The sequence below is a fragment of the Blennius ocellaris genome (genome assembly GCF_963422515.1).
Source record: "Blennius ocellaris genome assembly, chromosome: 7".
NCBI classification, from domain to species: Eukaryota; Metazoa; Chordata; class Actinopteri; order Blenniiformes; family Blenniidae; genus Blennius; species Blennius ocellaris.
Window position 1 is genome coordinate 23,635,477 of NC_137656.1, and position 25,068 is coordinate 23,660,544.

At 42.1% G+C, this 25,068-nt stretch overlaps 4 protein-coding genes across 4 annotated transcripts; 1 reads left to right on the forward strand and 3 right to left on the reverse strand.

Moving 5' to 3' along the window:
* Window positions 1-2,247: 2,247 nt before the first annotated feature.
* Window positions 2,248-4,281, reverse strand: LOC308132213 (uncharacterized protein; the record flags this gene model as incomplete). Its single annotated transcript, XM_080499212.1, has 7 exons — window positions 4,159-4,281; window positions 3,842-4,016; window positions 3,680-3,750; window positions 2,858-3,028; window positions 2,641-2,744; window positions 2,470-2,541; window positions 2,248-2,391 (listed from the first exon to the last, which is right to left on the reverse strand). Exons 1-7 carry the CDS (start codon window positions 4,172-4,174, stop codon window positions 2,248-2,250), a joined length of 753 nt encoding a protein of 250 aa, XP_080355338.1. The 5' UTR covers window positions 4,175-4,281.
* A 1,316-nt stretch (window positions 4,282-5,597) lies between these two features.
* Window positions 5,598-7,194, reverse strand: cox6a1 (cytochrome c oxidase subunit 6A1). The gene is made up of 3 exons (XM_080499820.1): window positions 7,080-7,194; window positions 5,997-6,139; window positions 5,598-5,908 (listed from the first exon to the last, which is right to left on the reverse strand). Exons 1-3 carry the CDS (start codon window positions 7,177-7,179, stop codon window positions 5,819-5,821), a joined length of 333 nt encoding a protein of 110 aa, XP_080355946.1. The 5' UTR covers window positions 7,180-7,194; the 3' UTR covers window positions 5,598-5,818.
* A 7,016-nt stretch (window positions 7,195-14,210) lies between these two features.
* On the forward strand, window positions 14,211-15,837 carry pla2g1b (phospholipase A2, group IB (pancreas); the record flags this gene model as incomplete). The annotated part of the gene is made up of 4 exons (XM_080499161.1): window positions 14,211-14,247; window positions 14,331-14,487; window positions 14,608-14,735; window positions 15,652-15,837. The coding sequence occupies 4 exons, from the start codon at window positions 14,211-14,213 to the stop codon at window positions 15,774-15,776; spliced, it is 447 nt and encodes a 148-aa protein (XP_080355287.1). The 3' UTR covers window positions 15,777-15,837.
* Window positions 15,838-15,856: 19 nt separating this feature from the next.
* prkab1b (protein kinase, AMP-activated, beta 1 non-catalytic subunit, b) lies at window positions 15,857-20,506 on the reverse strand. Its single transcript, XM_080499160.1, has 8 exons — window positions 20,175-20,506; window positions 19,873-20,038; window positions 18,850-19,019; window positions 18,661-18,754; window positions 18,467-18,581; window positions 17,685-17,818; window positions 17,188-17,256; window positions 15,857-16,481 (listed from the first exon to the last, which is right to left on the reverse strand). The coding sequence occupies exons 2-8, from the start codon at window positions 20,017-20,019 to the stop codon at window positions 16,404-16,406; spliced, it is 807 nt and encodes a 268-aa protein (XP_080355286.1). The 5' UTR covers window positions 20,020-20,038; window positions 20,175-20,506; the 3' UTR covers window positions 15,857-16,403.
* Between the last annotated feature and the right edge of the window lie 4,562 nt (window positions 20,507-25,068).

Consider the following 25,068-nt stretch of genomic DNA (forward strand, 5'->3'; position numbering starts at 1 on the left):
CTTTAGATTTCGTACTGAGTATAAATGGCTCAGTATACAGAGTCCTCATCACGCAGCCTCACTGTGATGAAGCTGATCCTTGTATCTGTGCTCCATTACCAGTGGCTTGATAAATCCTCCATGGGTGCGCGCAGCTCTGTCAGCGACGAGGCGCGCTCCCGCTTCATCCCGCAGACTGTAGCTCGAGACAGACCGGGTCTCGCTAGATTCTCGTCTCCTCGGCTCAGAGGTCGCGATCGTGTCTTAACCGTTAATCGTTTGAGGAAAACGTGTGTTAAATGTCGCGAACGTGCCGGAGTGCTGAGAGAAGCTGCAGGTCAGCCTCCACTGGCCACCTTCTCCCGTGAGCATCACTCACGAACACCTTCCTGTGTCTGCAACAACCTCCACAACTCGTTTTCTAAAGATCTTCTATAAAGCAGACAGAGTAAACTCTCATTACTTGACGATCAACTGTACAAAATCAACCATCGTGCAGCACAACTATTACCCACATACTCTTGTGGGGATGACCTACATATGCAGATATAATATTACATGCTTTTTAATTTCGACACAAGATGCGCAGATCCAGTTTTGAATGGTTTCCTTGTATTTTTAATTCATACTTACATTGATCAGTCAATATTTTCACATATTAACCAATAATGATGATGCCTGGAGTAAAAATCTAAGTTACGTGTGTGTTCCATGTCAACAAAGCAACTTCACTAAAATAAACAGACTCAAAGTCAGGCTGATTGTAAATATAACAATTGTTTTGTTTTACAGGTTTATTAAAAGGAATTAGTTGTGGTACAATTGCTTGGAAATTACAGACCATTCTTCTACACTGGAATAAAAAGGCAGTTTTCTTATTTTAGATTGTGGCAGTCAGACATATGACAAAAGAATGAATTTTGTATTAAATACAATCATGATCACATTCGCTCTCATGGGATTAACAGAAATGCCTGGTGAAACACCAAACTGCACCTTTTATATTGCAAAAACAATCCAGCTTCTGGATTTTCAACATTTTCAACTTCATATTAACTGAAGTTTTATTCATTGCAGCCATTTACGAATCAATAAATAACAAAGGAAACTGTAAAATAACATAAAACAACTAAGCATGTCCACTCCATTCACTAAAAAGCCTGAAAACAAGTCAAACAGGAATACAGGTGAGCAGAGAAGGGAAAAAAATGGGATTTGATCATTTTTACCAACCGAAATGTTTTTGAAAACAAATCAAAATATGGATTTTCATAACTTTTCATTCATTTCCTCTCCACAATAATGAAACCAGAGCATCAGTTTCACATAAACAAAACCTAAACAGACACTCAATAAATCATTATTATGATGCTCATTATTGGACTTGTTCATATGTAAACATTTCTTGTAAATCACATCCCCGTCGTTGTTTTAGCTCCAAAGTGTTTAGTATTCTTTTAATGTGCATCATAAATCTCTGCTCACCTTGATATGGGTATTAAGTGCTAATTCTGTCCATTCCTGTATAAAGCGTTTCATTTACTAAAAGAAGCAAACTACCCAAAAGGAAAAGAAAAGTTTGACCTAATCTCGCTTCTTCTAATCCTCGTCATCAGAGAACCATCCTGTGACTGAAGACTTCTACTCTTATATAAACACATTAACACATTAAGGCAATAATTTATGAAAATAAATACCAGTATAATTTAGGTTTCTTAAATAATATGCATGCATATGTTTCACCTTCAAAATGCATTTATAAGTCAAGTATTTATAGAGTCACTGTAGTTGATGCTCTTCTTACCCTGTTTTGGTGGCAGCCAGTTAAATATGCCAGAACTAAAGTCAAAGTAAAAAAAAAAAGTGACAGCTTTTCCAGTAAAATCCTCCTCGGTAATTAAAGAAACAATCACTGGACCGCTGAGTCTGCAAGTCCACTCATGGTAGAGGTTTCAATACAATTTTAAAACTAAACTAAAACGATGTTCTCAGTTAATAATCTGGTTATCATCCTTCCTTCACAGTGAGAAAACGCCCAGTGTGGACTTCAGCTTCCTTACAAATTAAAAAAAAGAAAACGTTTGAGGTTAATTGATGGCTGCTGGGATGTTTGACCTGGTGACCTGTTCTGCTTCCACACAGTCACCGTCTGGATGGGCTCCAGCGCCTCACAGCCGGACGAGGCCACAGAGAAGACTGAATGTTTTCTAATGATGAGGTCAACTGTTGATAGAAAATTTTGGAGGGGCGAAAAAAAAAAATTAAAGATCACATCAACTGCTTATCAAGTAGTAGGATTTCTTTTTCCAACTTTCTCATCTTCAGAGCTCTGTATGCCATCTCCTGGTCCCGGTTCTCCATCTCCTTCTTGAGGTAGCAGCTGTACAGTTCACGCAGGTCTTCCGTGTGCTTCTGCGAGGGGAAAAGTCAACAGACACAGGTGCCGTCACCGTTCGCTTCCTGTTCCCGACGCCGGCGCGCTCGTCTTACCTCGCCACTTCTGCCACCAGCTGCAGGACCTGCTGAGTCGGACCTGTCGTGGAAGCTGCTGTTGTTCATGTCCTGCAAAAAAAAACAACAAGAAAACAAAAAACGCACACCACGTGCATGAGGCAGCGGGCAGGTGAATGCTCCAGAAGGTCCGCCTTCGGAAACGCTTACGATTTCAAAATGAGGGTCGCTGACGTCCGTCTCATCGCTGCTCAGGCTCTCCGGCTCCGTCTTGGTGACGGGAGGCAGGAGGAGGACGGGGTGGCCCGGCACTGCTGGGTACGACAGGACAACAAGCCGTGTGGGAACTTTCTGCCTCAATCGCTTGACTTTTATAAAAGATGGAAGACACACAAACAACAACAAAAAAGTAGAAGAAGACCAATACCATCCATGAAGGAGCTGTCGGGGCCACTCATGTGGTCGAGAGTGGGAACTAGTGGGAGAAGATCCAGTCTCAGCTTGTCCTTGTGAAGCAGCATGTCGTCCTCAGCCGAGGTCAGAGACGGTGTCGCTGACTCAGAGATATTTCTCATCAACTCAGCTCGTCTTCTTTTTGCTGCGAAGGGAACAGATTCCGTGACGCAACGCGAGTAGCGAGGGAGCTGCAGATAAAAGCGCTGAAGTGCAGAGTTCTATTACTGCAACAGACCATTTTAAGATTCATTTTTGGAAAAAAAAAAAAAGGCTTTGGAGACATGATTTATAGTTCCTAAAAATAAACATAGTCAGAACATAAGGAGTCAATTGTTTGCCGTTGACATTTTTATATAACACGCACACGTAGAGATAAACATAACACGTTTAACAATACACTTAATGTGAACTAAGCTTAGTAGTTCTGTGGCATAAAAGAATTAAATGATGCATGTTTTAGTCTCTCCTGCTTCAGCACCCCTGAATCTAACGATGACATCATCACCAAGGTTGTGAAAAAGCCCAATAATGAGGCCCTCATTGCAATCAGGAGTGTTGAACTGGGAGGAGCTAAACCTCTCCAGGACCGAGTCTGGTTCTGCAAAGGTTTCTTCCTCTGAAAAACAAATAGTTTTTCTTTTCCCTTTCCAACCATTGCTTATTGTTCATGTGGAATTTTTTTGTTTTTTCTTTGTAAAAATGCCTTGAAATGGCTGTGTTGTCTTTGTCGCTTTATAAATCACATTGAATTGGTCCAAAATAAGTATTTGCAACATCTTTTTCATGAGTGTACCTGTTTGCATTATGTTCTTGTGTTTGACTTTCACTTGCTGCCATGTCCTCTTGTAGCCGCTGTCGGACACCCTGCAAATCCACAAAAATCACCATTTCAGATCACGCCACAGACACAATGTCAACTTCATTCAAACAATTCAAGGGAGATGAACCTTCTTACTCATTTATTCTGTCAGCGATTCTCTGCCAGGCCTCCTCCCTCAGTTTGGAGGCGCTGGTGGTGTTGGATTTAGCTGTTAGAATCTCTCTCTCTTCTTCATACAGCCTCAGGATGAGATCCTGCTCTTTGGAGCTGAAGAAATGAGCCCTCTCATGTTTTCTCATCATCTGGAAATCTATTGAAAATAAATTATATATATATATGTGTGTTTTGGTATATATAATATGCCATATTGTATTATATGTACCATACTACTGTATTAATAGTATTTGGTTTTGCCATATAGAATATTAAGTTTGGGTTCCAGGTCTCCTCACCTCTGTCTGGGTTCATCGGTCACGATCCGTGTTTCCGTGCTCGACTGCTTTTCCCTCGGTGGCGGCGCGGGCGCGCGCACTGATCCGAGATGTTTCAATGCTAGATTTAGTAATCAAATCGCGAGCCGCGGCCGTGAAAACCGACCAAAACCGAGCTGGAGCGGTGCGCCAGGCGGCTGTGGCACGCGTCAAACGGCCGGGTTTGGTCGGAGCGACGGGAGGCTGAGGAAGAAAACCGGTGTAATGAAGCTGAAATTCCGTGAGCTTTGTTAACCCAGGATTTTCTAATTCGGCTTAAAGCGCGCTCACGCGAGAGGCGGAGTTTACAACGGAGGGTCACGTGCGCGTCTAATCCCATCACATTATACATGCGAGCGTACAAATAGTTTATTAGCGCAGTGTTCAGTAGGAGGGATCATTCACAGGATGGAGCAAAAGTAAAAAGAGATTCAGTGGATATTTGTAATGATGATGATGATAATAAATATAATAATAATAATTGGAGTGTTTCTCTAAAGCATATTTCCATTCATCCATCTTAATCCTGTGCAGGGTCATGGGGTGCTGGAGCCAATCCCAGTTCAGTGTGTGAGTGCACGATACACACTGACAGATGGGCCAGTACATAAAACACACACACACACATAATCTAGTAATTCAGGGTCACCAATTAAGCCTCACATGCATTGTTTGACCGATTGGGAAGAAAGCCACACATATACAGTTTGTTTTTACATGTACATGTGCCTCAAACAAGTGTTTATAGAAATCTTTATGAAAACCAACCAAAAACAACATCTTATCAGAAGCAATACGCTCGCACAAATGGAAATGCCTTACGTTTTACATCAGTACATGAATACTTAAGGTGAACTTTTCCTCAGGAACTATACCCTATTCAGTTTAAAAGTTCAGAGTTTAGTATGAGAATCAAGTAATTTAAATCGATCACATTTCCAACATAAATGTGTCCAATAGAATATATAACAGCCGACTTAAGATACTGTAGTCAAAATTTGGAATTTAGATTTGCGGTTTACTCCACTGAACAAGTGGGAACATATTCCTTATAGAAGTTTGGATAAACTGCCATCTCATTATAAATATCTATATATTTATAAGAAAGATCATGGTAATAAACATTGTCACAACTGCAGCAATCATGAACATTACAGTTGCTGGTACTCTTAAGTCAAATATTAAAAGAGTGTGCACCTTGTTTCTATAATCTTAGATAGCGTCGTCCAGGGCAATAGTGTGCACTTCCCAAATGTCATGTTGTGTTTGGATCAGATTTTACAATAAAAAAATTCAAAATTATTAAACAATTTCACCCTGACAAACTTGACATGTTTAGCTCAGCCAACCTCTAAACCCCCATAGTCAGAATGTGCAAAAAATGACAAACGCATGAAAAGAAATGGAATTCTGAAATGAGGTAATAAGAGTTAATTTTATTTATGTTAATTCAAGTCGAGCAGACATTTTGTTTCGTGGTCCAGAAAGAAGGAACTGTTGTTTATGGTGCTGCTGTGGTCCGAGCACTGAGGTAAACAAAATAGAACTGAAATGGGTCAACTGTGAGTGGGAGTATGGTCCGGTAACAGACGCAGACGAAGGGCCTGGTCCCTGTGACGGTTTACGACGAGGTGTGTGGCGTTTATTCATCGTGGCCCTCATAGCCGGTCGGGAGGGCGTTCAGGTGAGGGTTGTGGAAGAGCGACTTGACTCCATCTCCCCAGGGGAAACGCTGGCGAAAAAAGAAACACAATGAAGTGTAAATCAGTAGGGAAAACTGTGACTTCCATGCAGATCTGTGCGATTCACTGAAGTCAGACCTTGGAGCGAATGCGGAGGTGGGAGTAAGGGACGAACTCTGGCTGCTCGTGGCTGTGCTGCTGCTCCTTCAGGTACATGTTCAGCATGCACACCCCGACGCCGGGCAGCGCCACGACGAACGTCAGGATCTTCCATAACCTGGCTGGAAGTGAGAGATAAGAACTGTTAACACTCTCGCATACCAATAAGTACAAAGTGCTTTTAACAGTATGAAAACAACTGAGAGAGAAATGAAATTAACACCAACTTAGAAAACTTAAAATCACATCATCATGACATTAATATTTAGAGAAAGCTACAAAATCCTGGCGCAACCATTTAGAAGTCAAGTATTGGCCTCTATAGGTTTTCACGGCCACAAAAATGCAGTAAATACATTATTTCCCGATTGTATAAGTCCTAAATTATTCCTAAAAAAATGTCCATCAATTAAATGTCATTGACAAGAGATATGCAGCATTAACATTTATTCATCAATACCATTTATGACATGTATGATGCAAACTCACTAAAATGACTTGAACCTCATCTAGTGATATATCTGCATACACTCAATTTCACACTATTTTGGTCAATGATAAGCAGATATAATGAGAAACACAGCTTATGTTTGCAGCATTCAAACAGTTCCGCTTCAAGTTTGCAACAGTATATAATTTTCTCTCATGCTCAGCCTGTCTTAATCGTTATTAAAGTTTTCTTGCGGCTTATTTTCCCATGAAAAATGAGAATCATTATGAACCTGGTGACCTGATGTGACTGTTGTTGCCCTTTCAGTACACAGGACACTGCACCACGTTCACTCTCACTCGAAAATAAAGTCGTATAATCTAATGTTTTAGGCGGTTAATGTATTTACTTCACAGAGAGGAGCAACCGAATAAAAACAATGCGTAAAAAGTTATGTATTGTGTATATATCATGTATTGGTCCAAAGTCTGCGAGCTGTCGACTCAAGGATGAGAAGCTAATGCTAACGGTGGCTAACAGCGGCTCAGCAAGGTCACTGTCCAAACAAGTTGCAATGCGATAGAAACGGCATTAAAGTCAGTCTGTGAAGAGTAAAGACTTGTTCCCCTCACCCGACTGGTCGCCATGCTCCGCGGTGGCAGAGAGCTGACGCCGGGTCTGGTTCAGAGTAGACCTCAGCAGCAGATTCGTGATACGTCCGAGGGCCGCCATTTTCCTATTTGCGTTCCAAACAGACGCCGGAAACAAGTAAGTCACGTCGAGAGGTGACGTAAGACGTACAACACTGCTACGTCATCACGCGGTCAAAAAATATCAACAATCCCATATGAGCGAAAGGTTTTTCAGTAGACTAAACCTACGACAGTCTCGCTTGAAAATGACTGATCTAAACCAAATCCAACTATCTATTTATCAAAATAGTACGTTTTTGAACGAATCCTTTAAAAAAAAGTAACTATTGTCCTAACAAGAGGCGCCTTTTTAGCGAATAAGAGAGATCGATCATATTTATATAGATAGATAGTAGATAGATAGATAGATAGATAGATAGATAGATAGATAGATAGATAGATAGATAGATAGATAGATAGATGCTTTAATCAGCCCTGTGGGGGAATTTAAAGTTTCAGCATCAGCACACCACATACTAAAGAATTACAAGATGATTAAGATGGGGATATATAGAATATTTCCTGTACTCCTCCTCCAGTCCTCCACTTATACACCCCATAATCACAGTGTTGTTCACAAAAGTCTGCACGTGGCAGGATTTGTAGTGGGAGACAGATGTGTAAAGGGTGAACAGGACCGGAGAAAGCATGGTCCCCTGTGGTGCTCCCATGCTGCTGACCACAGTGTCAGACCTGCAGTCCTCAAGTGGAGCATACTGAGGTCTGTCTGTCAAGTAGTCCATTATCCAGACCACCAGGTGTGTGTCCACACCCATCTCAAGAATTAAAAGCTCACAGCACCACTGCCCCTGTTTGAGGTGAATGTCACATGTATACAAAAAGGCATCTTCCACTCCAGAACCATTGAAGATGGTTAAGGCCTTCAGTAGCGGTGGGGGCACGCTGTCTGGACTCGCCACCTTGCTGGGCAGTAGCCTCTGCATCTCTCTGCACACCTGGGCTGCTGTGGTCTTGGGTAGCGTGTTACCCTCTGTGCAGTCTGTGAAGACTCAACCAACGGCTGCAAGTTCTCCCAGCTTCCTGAGCTTGAATGCTCATTGCCTTTCTCCATCTTCTGGTTTGTTTTGAGCCCTTTGACTGGATTTGAGGCTTCCAGTTTACCTGTCATGTAGTGTAACTTAATCTTATAATCACCTTACTAATCAATAATACTGATGGGTGTAATATGTCAGAATAAAAATTCGTATTATTGTTCAATGCATTGTTGGGGATTTTTTTTGTATGTGCATTTCAGTTTCACACGTCTTTGTATTAAATCTGTAATCGATTACCTTCCACTTGCTGTATCTACTGTATTAACTCAACACCATTTATCAGTTTCTTGCACAACACAGTTCATTTGAGTCAAAAATTGTCTGAGCACATCATGAAACTGTGAGTGTGATTATATTTTCTTCAAGAGGCATGGCAACATGTTGAATTTATTTGTTGTTTATTTATGTCATTAGTGTTGCTCAACACTTTCAATGACAGACAACACAAAACTGAGATTGTCTCCAATCCATCTTTTTGGAGTTGTTGGCTTTACTCTGAGGTGCAGCAGGGGGAAGCGTGGACACAGTCTCTCCATTCAGTGATGTAACAGGCTGCAGGTTGTTGGTGATGCATTCTGGGAGGCTGACCACTGGGACACTGTCACATGGGTCTGCAGCAGGGAGGCTTGTCACGCCTGCAGGTGTGGAGGCGTTATGCACACGCCACTGGTTCTGCCGTCCAGAGGATGGCCTCAGCAATCCTCCATAGTGACTCCCATTCTCTAAGAGGCGGATTGGAGCCCCTCCCTTCTGGTCGAAGGTTCCTGGGCCCGCCGTGCAGGACGGAGCACTTTAACAACAGCTTTGTTCCTGTCGCCGTCACTGAACCGAACAAAACCAGTGACGTTGCACTTTATTGTGTTCATCCATTTCAGCTCTATTTATTATGGTGGCTCTTCATTGAATGTTCTTATTTTGGTTTATGTTAGTGACTGCTTTTTACCTTTGTGAGGTTTTATTGTGGTTTTTATTGTGGTTTCTCTTCATTTAGCTTTGATCTTATCTTAATTATTTATCAGAACATTGAGGTCTTGTATTGTTTGTCTTGCCTCACTTGACCAATTCTTCTTCTTCTTCTTCTTCTTCTTCTTCTTCTTCTTCCTCTTCTTCTTCTTCTTCTTCTTCTTCTTCTTCTTCTTCACATGATCTCATGATCAGCAGCTGATCGAGGGTCTCCTGCTGCAGAACGGAACAGACACCCCGACAGCAGCAGTGACCAGCCCCGGGACGGGGAGGCGCCTGGCAGAGTCCAGCCAGTGGGCGGAGGCAGCCAGTCTATGAAGGTCAAGACACGCCAGCGGGCGGAGGACACGGAGGAGTCCGAGAGGGCGGAGTCTGGCCAGGTGGGCAGAGGCCGAGTCCACGAGGGTGGAGACGACACAGACCAGGAGGGCGGAGGTGTGGAGAGGAGGAGCAGGCTCGGTGCCCACAGCTTGCTCCATCCCCTCCCCTGGGGGCCCCTGTGGTGGCGGGGCCGCCCCTGTAGCCGGCCTCCGGGGCAGCGCCGCCTCCCAACGTCCCACCAGGCCTGGAGTCAAGTCCACCTTTATCGAGTCCAAGACAAGTCCAAGATCACAAGGTCCGAGTCCCAAGTTCAAGTCCAGGTGAGGTCAAGACCTTATGACAGAAAGAAAATATGTTCACGACGACAAAATGAGAGAAATGTCATTTCACTCAACTCTTCTTACAAAGCCTGTAATCCTCACTGTGAATAGAGCGTTGGAAATGTAGCAACCGTGTGTGTGCAGATAAACAACAAAAACAATGTTGCTTTAATAAACTATTCACCTCCACATACAAAAGGCGTATCTGTTATGTAAGGACTTGCAGTGTTTACCGATGAAACATTCTGCACTATATATATAGAAATGTAAAAATGAATCCTATACCCAACACCTTGGTTGGGGGTTTCTGGGGCTCATTGGGGCTTTTTGCGGCCAGTTTTGGTCCACGGGCCTCATGTTTGACTGAAGTAAACGCCACCGCAGCGCCCCCTGCTGGAGGCCGTCCCTCATTAAGGTGTGTTAACAGTTAAAACCTCTCCGTGCTCGACATATCTGTTCTTACCGGGTCCCTCGTCCGAGGTTCTACAGTACACATATGTTAGACGGCTTTCAGAAACCTGTGCGCCATTTTTCCGTCCATCTTTTTTCAAACATTGACCGTCCAAATGACATAACCAACACCGCCTAGAGGGGGAGATCTAATCAGTAGATTAGATCTCCGTGTCAGATGATGTTTGATACTTAGATGTGTTGATTTATGAGATGCTTTCAGAATTATTTGTAAATTAATACATTTTTGTTAATAAAGGCCTGTTTGCTGAATTGAAGGATTCCTGGTGATTATTTTTTATTTTTGACATTCAGTGGTTTGTAACAGTCTGTGCTCAGATCTCACACCTTCCCTTTTATTTAAGATTGTTATATTTTGCACAGAAATATGAACGCACTTAAATAAACCCCTTTAACAACAAAAAAAAAAAAAGTGTTTCTCTTTAAGGGGTGGACTTTCTATCATGACATGGTCAGAGTCCAACCATAGAAAATCCCAGATATTCCAGCTGATCAAGGTAAGAGACACATTTTATGGAATAAGGTATGTTGTGGTTAAATGACTTGGTATTCTAAATATGCATAAGATGCGCATAATATACATCTAAAATGTGTTTTTTATCACAGAGAACATAATGGCAAGAGTCTATTTATTGAAGCGTTAATAGTTAACAAATGTGGCCTAGAAACCACCCGAGGGATTTGGGTACCCGCTTATCTCACTGCAATCTGAATGAGTCTCTGGACCGAACATATTGATCACCGCCAAAAACAAAATGAGATAAAAGGTCATTATACCAGCATCAATGCTTTAAAAAATTAAGACGTGCCAATATTAGTCTTCAGATGCTCAAAGAAGAAAAAAGGTTCTTCACAAGAAGCTGATTCCTCCCAGTAATGGACACTCAGTATCGGCAGTTTGGATCACCTGAGAGCGACTCTCCATATGCAGAGCAGAAAATCACCACACGAACGGGTAGGATGAAAACTCAATTGTTTTTTTTTATTTTGAATTAACGTTGTGTTTGTTTACTGTCAGCTATCATGCAGAACAGTCAAAGAAATGTCACTCAGTGTTTGCAGGCATGAAGAAGACAGTGATTTATATCCTGTATGGAATCCTGGTGCTGCTGATGCTCATCCTGCTGATGGTAGTTGGGATCAAATGTATGTATTCAGAGGAATGTGAAGCTTTGTGATGACATCCGAGAAGCAGATTGTTGTCTGACCATTCACTCATGTTTAAAGTCTCCCAGTTAAACAAGGAGATCATCAGCATCAAACATCACATGGAGAGAATCAGTTATGGAGGAGCGATGCCATCATCCACTTCAGGTTAGAACAAATTATTAGAATACAGTGACACAGTCCTCAAACACCCGTCCTATTATCAATATTTTCTTTTCTTTTTCCCCCTCAAAAAACAGCAGCGCAAAAGGTGCCTGTTGGCAAAATTGTCCCAGTTAAAGGTAAAAACATTGTTGTTTTTCTATATATATATATATATATATATATATATATATATACATATGTGTGTGTGTGCACAATTTTATTTAATTTTTTTCCAAAATCACCAAACCAGGATCATGTAGGGACGGATGGACGTCTTTCCAGAGGAGCTGCTACCTGCTGTCAACCACTGCAGAGACCTGGAGCAGAGCGGAGGAGCTGTGCACGGCACAGGGAGGACACCTGGTGGTTCTGAGTAATGTGGACGAACTGGTGAGGTTTTGCTCCTCCCTTGGGTTGCCAGTCCATCGCAGTGATTGTGGTTCAAGTCACCAACTCGCCTCAGTTCATACGTCACAGTGTCTATTTCCCACAATGGAGGTCTCCATCAGTGAACTGCTTAAAGTGCTTTATGAGCAGTGAAAATGGGCTTTTCCCAAAGTTGTGTTGGTTTCCCCCTTGACACCAATGTGCTGATAAGTTACTGAAGGACACAAGAGCAGCTCAACAAAGACCCACAACACACTGACTGTTTGTTCTTCCTCTTTTTTGTTTAAATGATAGGACTACATTTCAGGAATTGTTGACATCAGGTACAACTACTGGATTGGACTTGTGGAGCGACACAACGAAGGACACTGGAGCTGGGTGGATGGGACGGACTTCGGCTCCACCAAAACGTAAGGGTGACGCCGGGACATGGAAAACATCAACAGATGCTAAAGGATGGTGAAGTTCCCAGGGCCTTCACCAGCTCTGCCGCTTCCTCTGTTTGTGTTCAGTTTCTGGGATGTGGGGCAGCCTGACGACTGGGAGTACAGAGAGAACGGCGAGGACTGCGGGCAGCTTCACGCCTCTGAGACTCGCAAACGCAAGATGTGGAACGACGCCGATTGCAGCCTGCTGTATAACTACATCTGTGAAACCCGAGCATGAGAGGCAGTGGACGGACCTCTGTGGTCAATATGACAATAATACAGTTTGTCAATAAGTAAAAAAAAAACAAAAAAGAAGTACTGAAACCCACACACACGTCTGTAAAGTTTTCTCACACAATAAAGTCAAAACTCCAGGGTCTGCAACAGTGGCTCCCTCAACCTTTCAGCAAATGATACCCCGGTAAAGATAAGATCTTGTTTTCATTTTATTTACTGACACAAAATCATTTTTAAAAAGGACTTTTAACTCTTGGCAAAAAATGCCATTTAAAAAAAAAAAAAGGCTAAAATGGATGAAAATAGCTAAAACCATAGGAAATGGGAGCAAAATTGCTAAATCAACTTTCACAAAAACCCTAAATTGACTGGGATTTTTAAAAGACAAACAAAAGGTTTTAAAGTATGGGGGAAAGCCCACAAAACGGCTTTTTATAGCAGCCACAATAGTGAAAACAGCTGCTGTAAAATGTCCAAATTGTCCAAGAAATGGTGAAAAAGAAGGCTGAAACTTCTAAAATCAGGTACAAAAACAGCTGAAAACGTAATGAAATGTTTACCAAGCAAAATTGTAATTGAAACTTCATAAATGCGACAATGAGACAGTTTATTTTCACATATCAAAACTATGTATGAAACTTTAAGGGCTGTGTTATCCTGGTTTTAAGGGTTAAATGCTCTCACACCTCAGCAGCAGGGTGGACCCAAAGCCAGCACCAGAATCTAAGTCACCTTTCATCAAAGTTTAACTAGAAAACAAAGTTAAAACTGTATATCTATACAGTGTATATCTATGAAACTATCTTATACACAATCATATATATATATATATATATCCTGTTACCTGGTCACAACTCTGCTTTTTAATGTTTAAGATACTAAATGGAAATAAATGTTCCAGTTCACTAACTTTGTTCAATAAATGTGTCCTTTACTGACACATTATGAGGTCAAAACCCATTTTTATCCTCTGATGTCGATGCACATGTAATTTCTTGCAGATTATAGACGCCAACACAGACTGATATTCTTTAGACAACCGACTTGTTCTTAATTCCTGGAATAATTTGAACTCCTATATTCAATTAAAATAAAGTATAAAACCATTAACAATGCGTACTCAAGTTCTTTATCTGTGAATGCTTCTTGGTGCTTCTTATGTTTGAACAAAGTTTATGTTGGTTTCTTTTGGTGTTGACCTAACTTGAGTTTGGCGGAAAGTCGTGGGAACTGCAGCAAGTGTTTGTTATTGACGCAGCTGTGAGATGGAAAACCAACTAGCAACCACGAGGGACGACAAAGTGACAGATACACAGGAAGCGTCTCAGGAATTGGAAAGAAATCTGTATGTTATTATGATAAAAAGAAAAATTGGGGGGTTCTTTTTTGGGGGGGTCTGATATTATTACACTTGGCATTTCTTAAGGTTCTGTGTGTAAATATACAGTGTAAACATTATGTAACTGTAAGTGTCCTTATCTTTGATCCTTGTTTTAACTCTTATCTCCAAATGTTCCCATCCCTGCTGCCTTATAAGAGCCAATCCGAGGCAAACTTCAGGCTCATCTGACCATCGCCATGAATCCGACGGCTCCTCTGCTGCTGCTTCTCTCAGGTATCACTGGAAACCCCCCCTCGCTTGCTGTGATTTCGTTGTTGTCCTGTTGTCTTTGTTCACGGTGTGAATGTCGTCACCAGCTTGCGTGGCCAGCGGCGCACTGCTGCCCAGAGACCTGTTGCAGTTTGGCAAAATGATCTACTGTGCTCAGCCCGGGGTCAACCCTCTGAAATACAACGGATATGGCTGCTGGTGTGGCTTCGGGGGACAGGGGACCCCGAAAGACGAGCTGGACATGTAAGGAGAAGTCGTTTTCCACGTTTGATCAGGATTTACTGGTAGTTCTTGGGGTGAGTGCGCCGAAATCCTCATAATGACGCTTGCCAACCTGATGATTTGTGTTTCGTTTTGTTCCAGGTGCTGTAAAGTTCATGACAACTGTTATGAAGCATCCAGAAAGGTTCCAGGATGTGGGGGTCTGGACGACCTCCCTTACATCATCCAGTATGACCACACCTGCTCTAATAAACAAGTGACCTGCTCAGGTAAGACCGGGAACAAAATACACCTCCTCTAACACTTTTACATGTGGAATAAATATCTACAAAACAAATAAACCATAGATAAATGCAAGAGAATGTGGGGGGGGGGGGGGCTATATTATCTCAGGTTTTCTCACATAAGTTCAACACTATCGCCAATTAAGAGTGTTTTTTTTAGTGGAGGCAATCTATTTCAGAGGCTTTAGTTCAGAATTACATAACTTATTCCTCTCACGAGAATCTGCAAACTGAAGTGTTTACATTTCACAACAACACTCTGTACCATTCACACATGAAAAATCATGTTCACGCATTTCATGGACCACTGTAAAATATATTTCACCATATATAGTTTGAAAAAGTCTGTAGAATGGATACATTTCACTTGATTTCTGTAAAAACATTGGTTAAATGTCATCAGGCACTACTGCCCTACTATATTAATGCATTATGCAAAAGAAAAATGGTTTACTAAAAAGAAAAATGATTTACTGGAAGAGGTGGGTACGTGTCAAGAGTTTTTTCATAGTTTATTATCCGTTCAAGTTAAATTAATTATATGACACTATAGCTGCTTCGCTAGAGCCAGCAGCACATCTCTCATAATCATATGATTGTCGTCAGTGTATTATTTGTTTAAAGGAAACTAGTTACGGTCCGTTGCCCATAAAATAGTGAAACACAGCATTCAGTGAACAGCAAAGTTCAACTTCACAGTGAAAAAGTCCATTAAAAAAGGCCGTCTGTTCCCGTGTGCTCATAATTACTGTATTCAGTCACATTTGGTCCAGACGTGATGATAAATACTCCCAACTGGCAGTTTAAGTACACACTGGGACTGTTTGCATGAGGGTGTTTGACGTGTTGTTGTTTTCCAGCGGTTATTTATCCATTTGCCGACTCGGCTCTTTCTCCACAGCCACCAACGACAAATGCCAGGATGCGGTGTGCGAGTGCGATCGCGTGGCGGCTCACTGCTTCGCCAGCACGCATTTCAACCCAGAAAACAAAAACCTGGATCCCGATGTGCACTGCAGCAACTGAGTCAGGAAACACACGCAAAATAAAAGCAAAACAAACAAGCACAGAAGACAGAATTTGATTTTTTTTTTTTTTTTTAAAGACTTTCATCTCTCAACATTTTCTCCACAGCCGGATGTGAAAAAAAACTTGACGTGTACAAAATCTGTTTACAATGACAAAAGAAAAACTGACATTTGGAGAGACGGTTATTCAAGCTGAATTTCAACGTGTCCTTGTGTGTGTTTGCTCACGTACAGACGCGCCTGAGGTAACTGAGGTTACAGCGACACCACCTCACCAGCACTATTTCTAATAACAACACCGACAAACTCAGTAAACCCACAATTATGGCTCTAATTGTCCAGCATTATTCAAGGCTTTGCAGTACGAGTTTGGTCCCTTAACAAAGCATATTGACGATCCTGCAGCAAACAGTTTGAATAGACAAGATAAAACATGACTGTTACAATGAGGTGGAGATTGTGGTTTAATCTTGATCAAGTTTCATTTGTTGACATTGTGCGGGAATTGTATTTATGAAAAAGACAAATGAAAAAAAAAAAATCTTTGGTGATTGAACTGTAAAAAAAAAAGAAAAGGAAATAGCAGCTGGGCACATCAGTGGAGCCTGAGTCCCACCTCTCTGGGTTATATGGGCTTGTACAGCAGCGTGGTCACGTACTTCTTCTTATACCGGTGTGTTGCACTGAGCACCATCACCCCGTCCTGAAACACAAACACAAAAAGGTCAGTAGAGAGGGGCTGGAGTTCTAGATCAGTGTTTTTCAACCTTTTTGAGCCAAGGCACACTTTTTTGTTTGGAAATATCTGGAGGCACACCACCACCCGAAAATGTTAAAATGTTAAACTCTGTAGCCGCTATTAACAATATAAAGTCATTCTCATCAAAGTTTTATCAACAGGAATCAAATGAATACAGAAAAAAAGTATTTCCCAATTTCTTTTTTTAAATTATTTTTACTCCCTCAGTGTGAAACCTGGACCTGATGGATGAAGAGCTGAGATCCTGGTTCACATTCTTCCTTTTCAAAAACTTCTCCATCACTGTCACTGACACAGTACTTTGATACAAGATGGTAGCAGCAGGTGGTGGTGATTAACGAGACTGTCGTCATTCAGTTTCAATTTCAACGGCAAAGTTCTGTGCTGCCATCTATTGGCAAAGAGTATTTATACATGATTACTCTGCACACTGCTCTCACAGCTGACAACGGCGGTGAGAGCAAATGATTTTTAGAAAAAAATGTGAAATTGGATACTTTCCAACGGCACACCTGACTAGATCTCACGGAACACCAGTGTGCCGCGGCACAGTGGTTGAAAAACACTGTTCGAGAGGACGTTGACGGCGCTCCGAGCAGAACGTCGCTGTGAAGGACTGACGAGAAGGAGCCTGTTTATTCTGTAATACCTTGATGGAGAGGGCGTACAGGTGATTGAGCATCACGTGGTTCGGCTCTGGGAGAAGCGTTGGGTCACACTGGAGGAGAAACCACAGGAATTTCACTACATTCACCCCTAAAGTCATTTTTTTGTTGTTGTTGGACAATATATATTATATTTCCACTGCCTCACACTCAGGATTACTGATTAACAATTCAATTCATGGAGATGGGGCGTCGGAATTTATGACAACAAGTCAAAACGACAGTATCCATCTGTCTACGTTTATTCTTAGAGCACTTTTCTTCCGGAAAAATGCAGTTCTAAGTGCTCATGGTCTGTAAAGTTATACTTGCAGTACCTGCATTCCAGTAGAAATGAAAATATAAACAGTGAACAGGAGCCACATAGTGTGTCCAACTCAGATGAAACATCTACACGCTTTCAAAAAACAAACAAAACAACTTCAAGTGCTTGTTTATTTCACCGTGTGCGACACACAGCTAGCATTGCTTCAGGACTTACGGAGATGCCCGTGTCCTTGTTGAGCAGCACTTGCAGCAGATGAGGGGGGAGAATGGGAGGGTGTTTGAACTTGTCTTCAGTTTTGACCACGTAGGCGTCCTGTTGGTAGGGACCGGGGGGCGAACTGGACAAGTCTGTGAAGAACGAGCACAGCGTGGTGTTATTAGAGCCCCTCATAGGGAGACATGGGGGACAGCTGAGGGGCCGTGGCAGTGGGACACGGCGTTGGCATGCCGGAGGGTCAAGGCTCTGCTCATGGACCAACAAGCAAGCATCATCGCTGGGATTCCAAACACTGAGCCTCTGGTCACTGTCTTGCTTCCAACACTGTATGTTTTTATATGTTTATTAATAATATTACAAAATGTGGAGCGTCACCATGGCGCCTCACTGTCTGGTGTTTCGGTTTCACTGGTGCCCCTGTTAACTGGTGACTTCGGCGGCAGCTGATGTTGAACTAAGACAAACAAACGCTGCGATGCTTTACACTTTAAGAGAAGCGGCGTAAACGGCGTTCGCCAGGACAGCTGCGTATTTTGGTCGAGGTTTTTAACATCTGCTGTGTAAAAGAGGAAGCCGGTCACCAGGTAACAGGGAAACTAGTTCATCCAAAACACCGGCGCTGACAAGAATCAGACACTGAAATCAAAGTGTGATCCATGAATTAGATAAATCAACACTTAGAACATTTTGGATTTCTTTAGAACACTTTTTTTTTTTTTACAAGTAACATCTGAAAAGTTGGCTCTGTGTTCACCGTGATTAATGAAAGAAATCAGCACCTGAGATGTCTGCCGAGTCCTCCGAGTCGATCCTGAGGGCGTCAAACACTTCGAAATCGGTTTGTTTCACCTGTATGACGTTATTGACGGTTCCAGTTTTGGACGTCACCACGGCCTGCGAGTAGAAACAGGAAATAGTCGATAAGAAGACGGCGGCAGGGAAAGGTTTCCTCTCCTACTGGGCCTGGACTCACCCCAGTGGGATCCAGGATCCACTGGCCGTCGACGCAGAACTTGTACTGGTGTTCGCCCTCCGGCAGGTCCACGATGGCCACAAAGTTTTTCTGACTGGGGTCCATAAAAAAAAAAAAATCCAGGAGTCACATTTCAATTCAAAGACAATCGTGGAGCGTTTCAAGACCTTCCGATCCAGACAAAACCACCTTCTGTTGAGCGGGATCTTTGTGACCCAGTTGTTAAAAGAGCCAGAGACGAAGACTTCCTTGGCGGCTCCGGCCCACCTGAACACCGTGGGCCTGGCCTGCGTCGGACACTTGCCCTCGCTGTCCAGGTCCTGCTGCCAGGCGAGGAACTCCTGGATCTCTTGAGGAGCCTGGGAAGCGAGATGTGACCGTATGACCGGCATGTTGACAGAAGCAGCTTCAGGCCAAATGACACTTTCTTCTTAAATCAAACTTAAATACCTCTCTGCAAACATTTCAGGGTGAAATTTGACTGGCGTGATCTTTTAAGAATGTAATACATAAGATTGTAAATGTGATTAACACACTTCACCTGTATAAACAGAATCTAAAGCTGTTTTTGCATCTATAACATCGTTTTTTTTAATATCCTATTTATCATGTTTTTGATGCCGATGCAAGAACTTTATATCCCTGGACTTGGCCTGGACATTATTTGACATGTTTCCCATTGAAGACAATAATTTACAGTGGCTTCAATCATTTAACAAAAGATTGATGAAAGCAGAAAGTTGTCAAAACTGCATGTAAATGTTATTTTTAGTGAGTATTTGACTGCATCTTACTGTTACACGGCACAAATACAGTGTCATCTTTTTACACCAAGACACTTTTTGAAATCACAAAAAAAAAGTATTTTAGACAAATATGTATGTATTTGTGCATAGATGTAGAAAGACACTAATTATAAATGGTGACTACTATGGTTTAGATTATATAAAGCATTTTCTTTTTATAGGGGGGGTGTAATCATGGACATATAGAAAAGTATGGATGATTTCACAGCTTTGCCTGGTTGTTTTCTTTGTTTCTATTACTTTCATCTCTGAAACGACTACCAAATGTGAAGGACTGACAGTTTCAAGGTTTAATTCAAAACACCCGCTGTTATTCTAACATTCGCCAGTGTTGTGTTTTGTGTGATTGACATGAATGGATGAGAGGATGTTCGTGATGTGATCCACACGACGCTGCTGGCGGGACCTTCGCGTCTTCCCTCTGGAACAAGTCTCCGTCCTCCGTGCTGTCCATCAGGAGGTTGGGTCGAGCCTCCTTGCCCCCCGGCTGGCCGTCCCGGTCGGGCCGGTCCCCCTGACCCCCGCCGGACCGGTCGCTGCTGCTGTTCCCCATCCTGCTGGCATCAACCCCCCTGCGGACACAGCGGAGGGTTCAGGGACCGCTGGGCTCTGCAGACCGCAACAAAAGAGCGGATTCCAGCGCCGCTTTTACGCACAAGCGGCGTTAAAAAAAACAAAACAAAACAAAAAAAAAAACAAGAAACGCACCAAACTCTCGTTAAAATGAAGCGCGAGCGGATCGAGTCTCAGGGAAGCGACGTCCTCGGATGGATGATCATCTGTTTTCTCGTTTCAGCTCGGAGAAGTGCTCGGTTTCTTCTTTCGCTGGTTTGTTTCCGTGTGCGATCAGAAACCAAAAAGAAAAACTTCTCGCTTTGCGTAAAAAGAAGAAGAAGAAAAAAGTCTGACGTGCGCGCGCCTGCGCTCGGATGGACGTCCGATGCGCAGTTTCGTACTTTTAAATGTTGATTCTCTCTTTTATCCTGTTCTTTGTCGGGTTTTTCGTGACTCCACCGTGGCAGTCCGTGTCGCTTGGCTCATTTCGTCGTCCGGTGGAAAGCGGAGAGCAGAAAACACCTCCTCTTCCGCCTCCTGTCTCCTCCGGGGACAGTTTAACTGTTTGACAACCTGCACGTGACCTCGTTCTTCAACCGGCCGCGACTTCACACATCCTCTATGTTGATTAAAACATCACATAAAAACACACTAATGTTCATCCTGGAGGAGGAGAACTCGGTTCATTGTTCGAGAACAAAAAACAGGAAGCAACAATTTAAAACACATGAAGATAAAACATGCGCTGGTCCTCCACTTGAATAATTTTTATAGATACTTTACCACAATGAGGGAATTTGATGTATAATACTGCTTCTCTTTTTCTGATTCAACGAGAGACAAATAGAGAGTAGACATAAAAAAAACATTGGTTTAATTTTTTTGGGGAGGAGGACGCTTTTTGGACTCTTACATTATAGAATATGAGAAAGAAAGAAAGAAAGAAAGGGTTTGCTTTATAGTTCCTCTTGAGGAAATGACCTCTCTGCACCCCCGCATCCTATTAACTCCATACATGCGTAGAGAAAAAAAAAGCTTTTATTGTCCAGTTTTCTAATTTTTCTCAAAACAGAATTGCAAAAAAATACTTTGCATTCTTTATATGGACAGGATATTCTTTTTTTTTTTTTTTTACATATTTTGTGAAAAAGATTTTAATAAAAATACCGATTCAACTTCTTGACCTCTGTAAAAGTTTTTTTGTTGTTGTTGTTTTTTAACAAAGATGGGATCAAGAGCAAAATTTAAAAGCATAAATTAAATTGTTACTCTCTCATTAACCAATTTCTATTTGAAGTCATCTTGAAGCTTTTGTGCTGGTGGTGCTGAGGTGACTGCTTCATGTGACAAGTTTTAAGTTTCCATTCTATATATATATGAATAAACACATTATATATTTAATTATGAAGTAAATTCAACGGTGACAGAAAGTCTGAGCTTGGTGACATTTCTGTGTGGCGTTTTACTCTGGTTTTACTCCCACGTGACCAAAAACTGAGTGTCTTTGTCGCTTTGTGTTTGCTCTGTGATCGACGAGTCCGAGGTGGAACCTGCCTGCTGGGATCAGCACGTGTGTCCTGCTGCTGTGGTTTAGATAAAGCTCTGTGGAAGATGGAGGGACTATAATGTTACACTTAAAATACACTTAAATGTCAAGTGAGGGCTTTAATTCAGGAGTGTGAAATCCTGGATGTGGAGATTCTGTCCTGCGAAAAGCATCTGGGGTTTTGTAAGAACTGTCGAGAAATAGGTTTTCTATTAGTTTGTGAACTAAATATAGAATCACATGAGTATGATGGCAATAATCCACACTAGGTAGTTGCTTTGTTCCTCCTTTTTGAAACAAAGTGTACGAACTGTACCTTTTCCTTTAGGAACACGCGTCTCTCTCCCCACCAGATAAGAAAAACATGGACTTTGTTCTTTAAAGACGGTTCAGTGTCTCTGAAAACTCAACGTTGGACAATCTGCAGTGGAAGCATGACGCCAGTTTGACTGTCTTAATACGTTTCAATCAAATAAAAAAGGAACATACCAGAATGAAAGTGGTCCCACTGTTCAGTTATTTGCTCTCCTTCGCCCAGTTTCTGCTGGAGTCCCTGTGAATCAATCAGGCGTGAATTTGTGCAGATCAGCAGAAATCTTTGAGATTCTCACGACTCTCTAGTTTCAGTCAGTTCACGTATCTGTGGCTGCAATCGTCCGGAGTCAGGTCGGAGAAATAGCAGTGGCCATGATAGAGTAGCTCACACTTTTCTTCCTCTCAGGTTCAGTGATAATAATGTCACTATTTTACAGAGCAACCAACTTCATAGATGTGACGATAACTCATTAAAGGTTTTCTCTTTTTTCAGACGCTTGGACTTTTATCTTGGTATCTAGTTCCCATCGCCAAGGCCTCTAGTTTTAGATGTGTAACAGTGTCAGAAGACCACGTCCTTCACAATCTTGCTCCAGGGCGTAAAGAGAGACGACAAATATGGCAGGTGGAGAAAATATCATGTAACATTATTCCTTTTTCAAAACAATGCTCATTATTGTTCCTGAATACATTTTTCTTTTTCTTTCGACTCCATAAATATGGTTTGAATCACTGACTGACGTATACATCTTTGTTAAGTTAAGGCTAAAATTAGAGTATTTCCCAACTCATTGTGTTTCATCCTCCAGGATATATGAAAGTTTGTCTTTTTCTGAAAAGAAAAATACATTTGTCATATTATATTTGAAGTTTCTGGTCTGTTTGATACATAGATCATGGTAATAACATAATCTGAAGTCTCCTTTACTAAGATAAGTGTTGGATCATTCCTACCAAGCTGTGCTTTCACCGTCTGTAGTCTGCATCCCTGCAATACATTTGACTTTAATACTGTTCAGCAGGAATGTGACAATTTGTCGGTTCTTGCCAAGCCTCCAGATCTGTTGAATACAGAAGTCAAGCAGCGCTTTGTTTCTTCTCGTAACACTGATCTCCTCACGTATGTTTCCTCGTCTGCAGGAAGTCACACTACCTGCTGTGGAGCAAAAACAAACAGGTGAAACATTTTCTTTTCTTTTTTTTTCTCCAAGTAAATGATCACTTGGTGCAAAGTTTTCCATTCTGGCGGCCTGAAGTCGTAAGAGTCCTTCTCCGAGGGTCTTCTGGCTTGTAGGATGATTGGATTGGTTTGCATGTTCTTCTGCACTCCAAAACAAACCATTGGCAACTTTAATATGCTGAATTTATATCTGCCCATGTTTGTCATAGAAATGACTCCCAGGCTTCTATTGTATCTCAGTGCCAAACCTACACATGAAGTTAAATGTTAATGAAAAAAAAAAAAAAAAAATCAACGGGTCCTCGCACAGCCATGCACGTCTGCATGTGTTGCACGTCTCCCCACTTCCTGTTACCACAAGGTGGCGCTAAGCCTGATCGATGTAACAGTCTGATGGCTGTGATCAAGTCTGGACTCTCGTGCTTCGTGCAAAGTTTGATCTTGAGCGGACATTGCTGAGGGTATTTCCACTTTACTTCCTGTTTGACAAACTAAAGTACCGGACTGCAAAGAATCTGATAAGATCTCTGATGATTCAAAATGGCGTCTGCACAAGACCAACAGGGTCGGAGTCGTGAGCCCCGCAATCCCAGACAGAGTCCAGACTGATCCTTAAGGATCCGTTAAGGATTTAAATGATTAAACAAAGTGAAAGAAACGGAGGACAACATTCTGGATCTGGAAACAAAATCAAGACGACTTAATCAAAGACGAGCAGCCGTAGCAGTCGTCGCTCCTGGTAAATCTTCTTTTAATCCAATTTGTGGCAATAAATGTTTCTGACCAGGTCTTGGAGCAGGTTTTAAATCCTGGACGGACAAAAAGACACCGATAGAAACAATGACAGTATTTTAACATTTGAAGAGTTGGCCACAAAGGGAGTTGATCAACTCTGACAACACTTCTTGAAATATATTCAACTAAAGAGTTTTAGTGTAAACCAGGATCAGTTATCTTGTCCTCCGACGAGATGGGAAAAGACCTTTACTAAAATGAGCAAATGGGGTAATTTCAGAAGTTGTGCCAAATGTCCAATTCCCAAACAGCCTGCTAGCTCATTATTTACTGATGATTGAGCTTTCACAGACAACACCAGGTTAGCACTTAGGAAAATCACATTTGCAGGTTTAACGACAAGTATTCCCTAAACTCTCGCGAGACATTTTCATAACTTTTGCTCTTCAACCTCTTTTCTATCAAAAGAGCCCAAGTTGAGGTAGATTTGGAGTTTCGACAAGTTCGCACTGGAAAATATTTTTTTAAATTTGAGAAAAAAGTCACCAAAATCCACCATTTTCTTCCAAATATCCGGCTTCCTGCTGAGTTGTTTGTTCGTCTGAACCTGTTACGTATGTGTACCCATTTTGGTAGCTCCCAGTGAAACGGGATTCTGGGATGACTTTTTTCCAATTTTGGCAGGTGGCGCCAACTCCCCCAAATTATCGAAAATGCGTGTGCAAAGTCCCTCAAAATCACGATTTGTCTTGGCGAAGTACGTGGTCGGACCCCAACTATGATCCTGTCCATTAAGATTTAATGAAATAATACGGCCATGTTGATAAAGCGCTGAGACGACTGATGTTAATGGGCCATGAAGGGCGCGAGCAGGACAACATGGCATATTTTCTCCTGAGCCTCGCCGCCGTTTCTCCATGAAGCCAGTCTGGTGTTCACGTCGGCCCGTCACGTCGCCTGAGGCGGCAAAAGCAGGGAGGCGAGGCGAGACGCCGGCATGCAGACGATTGAAGACCGGGGGAGGAACCTGGGGAGGAGAACCAGCCGAGCAGTGATGATGGCAAAGAGGAATCCTCCAGAGGTGGGACACACAGGAAGAACCACATCCATTTCCTCTTTTATGGTCCACTGGTCCACTAACATGACCATTTATCACGTGTCTCAAGCAGCCATCAGTGACATTTCGCATTTATTCACTCATAATTACATAATTACTCATATCAAAGCACATTGTGTTGCTTCCATCCATTAGTTATCACTCTTTTTTGAAT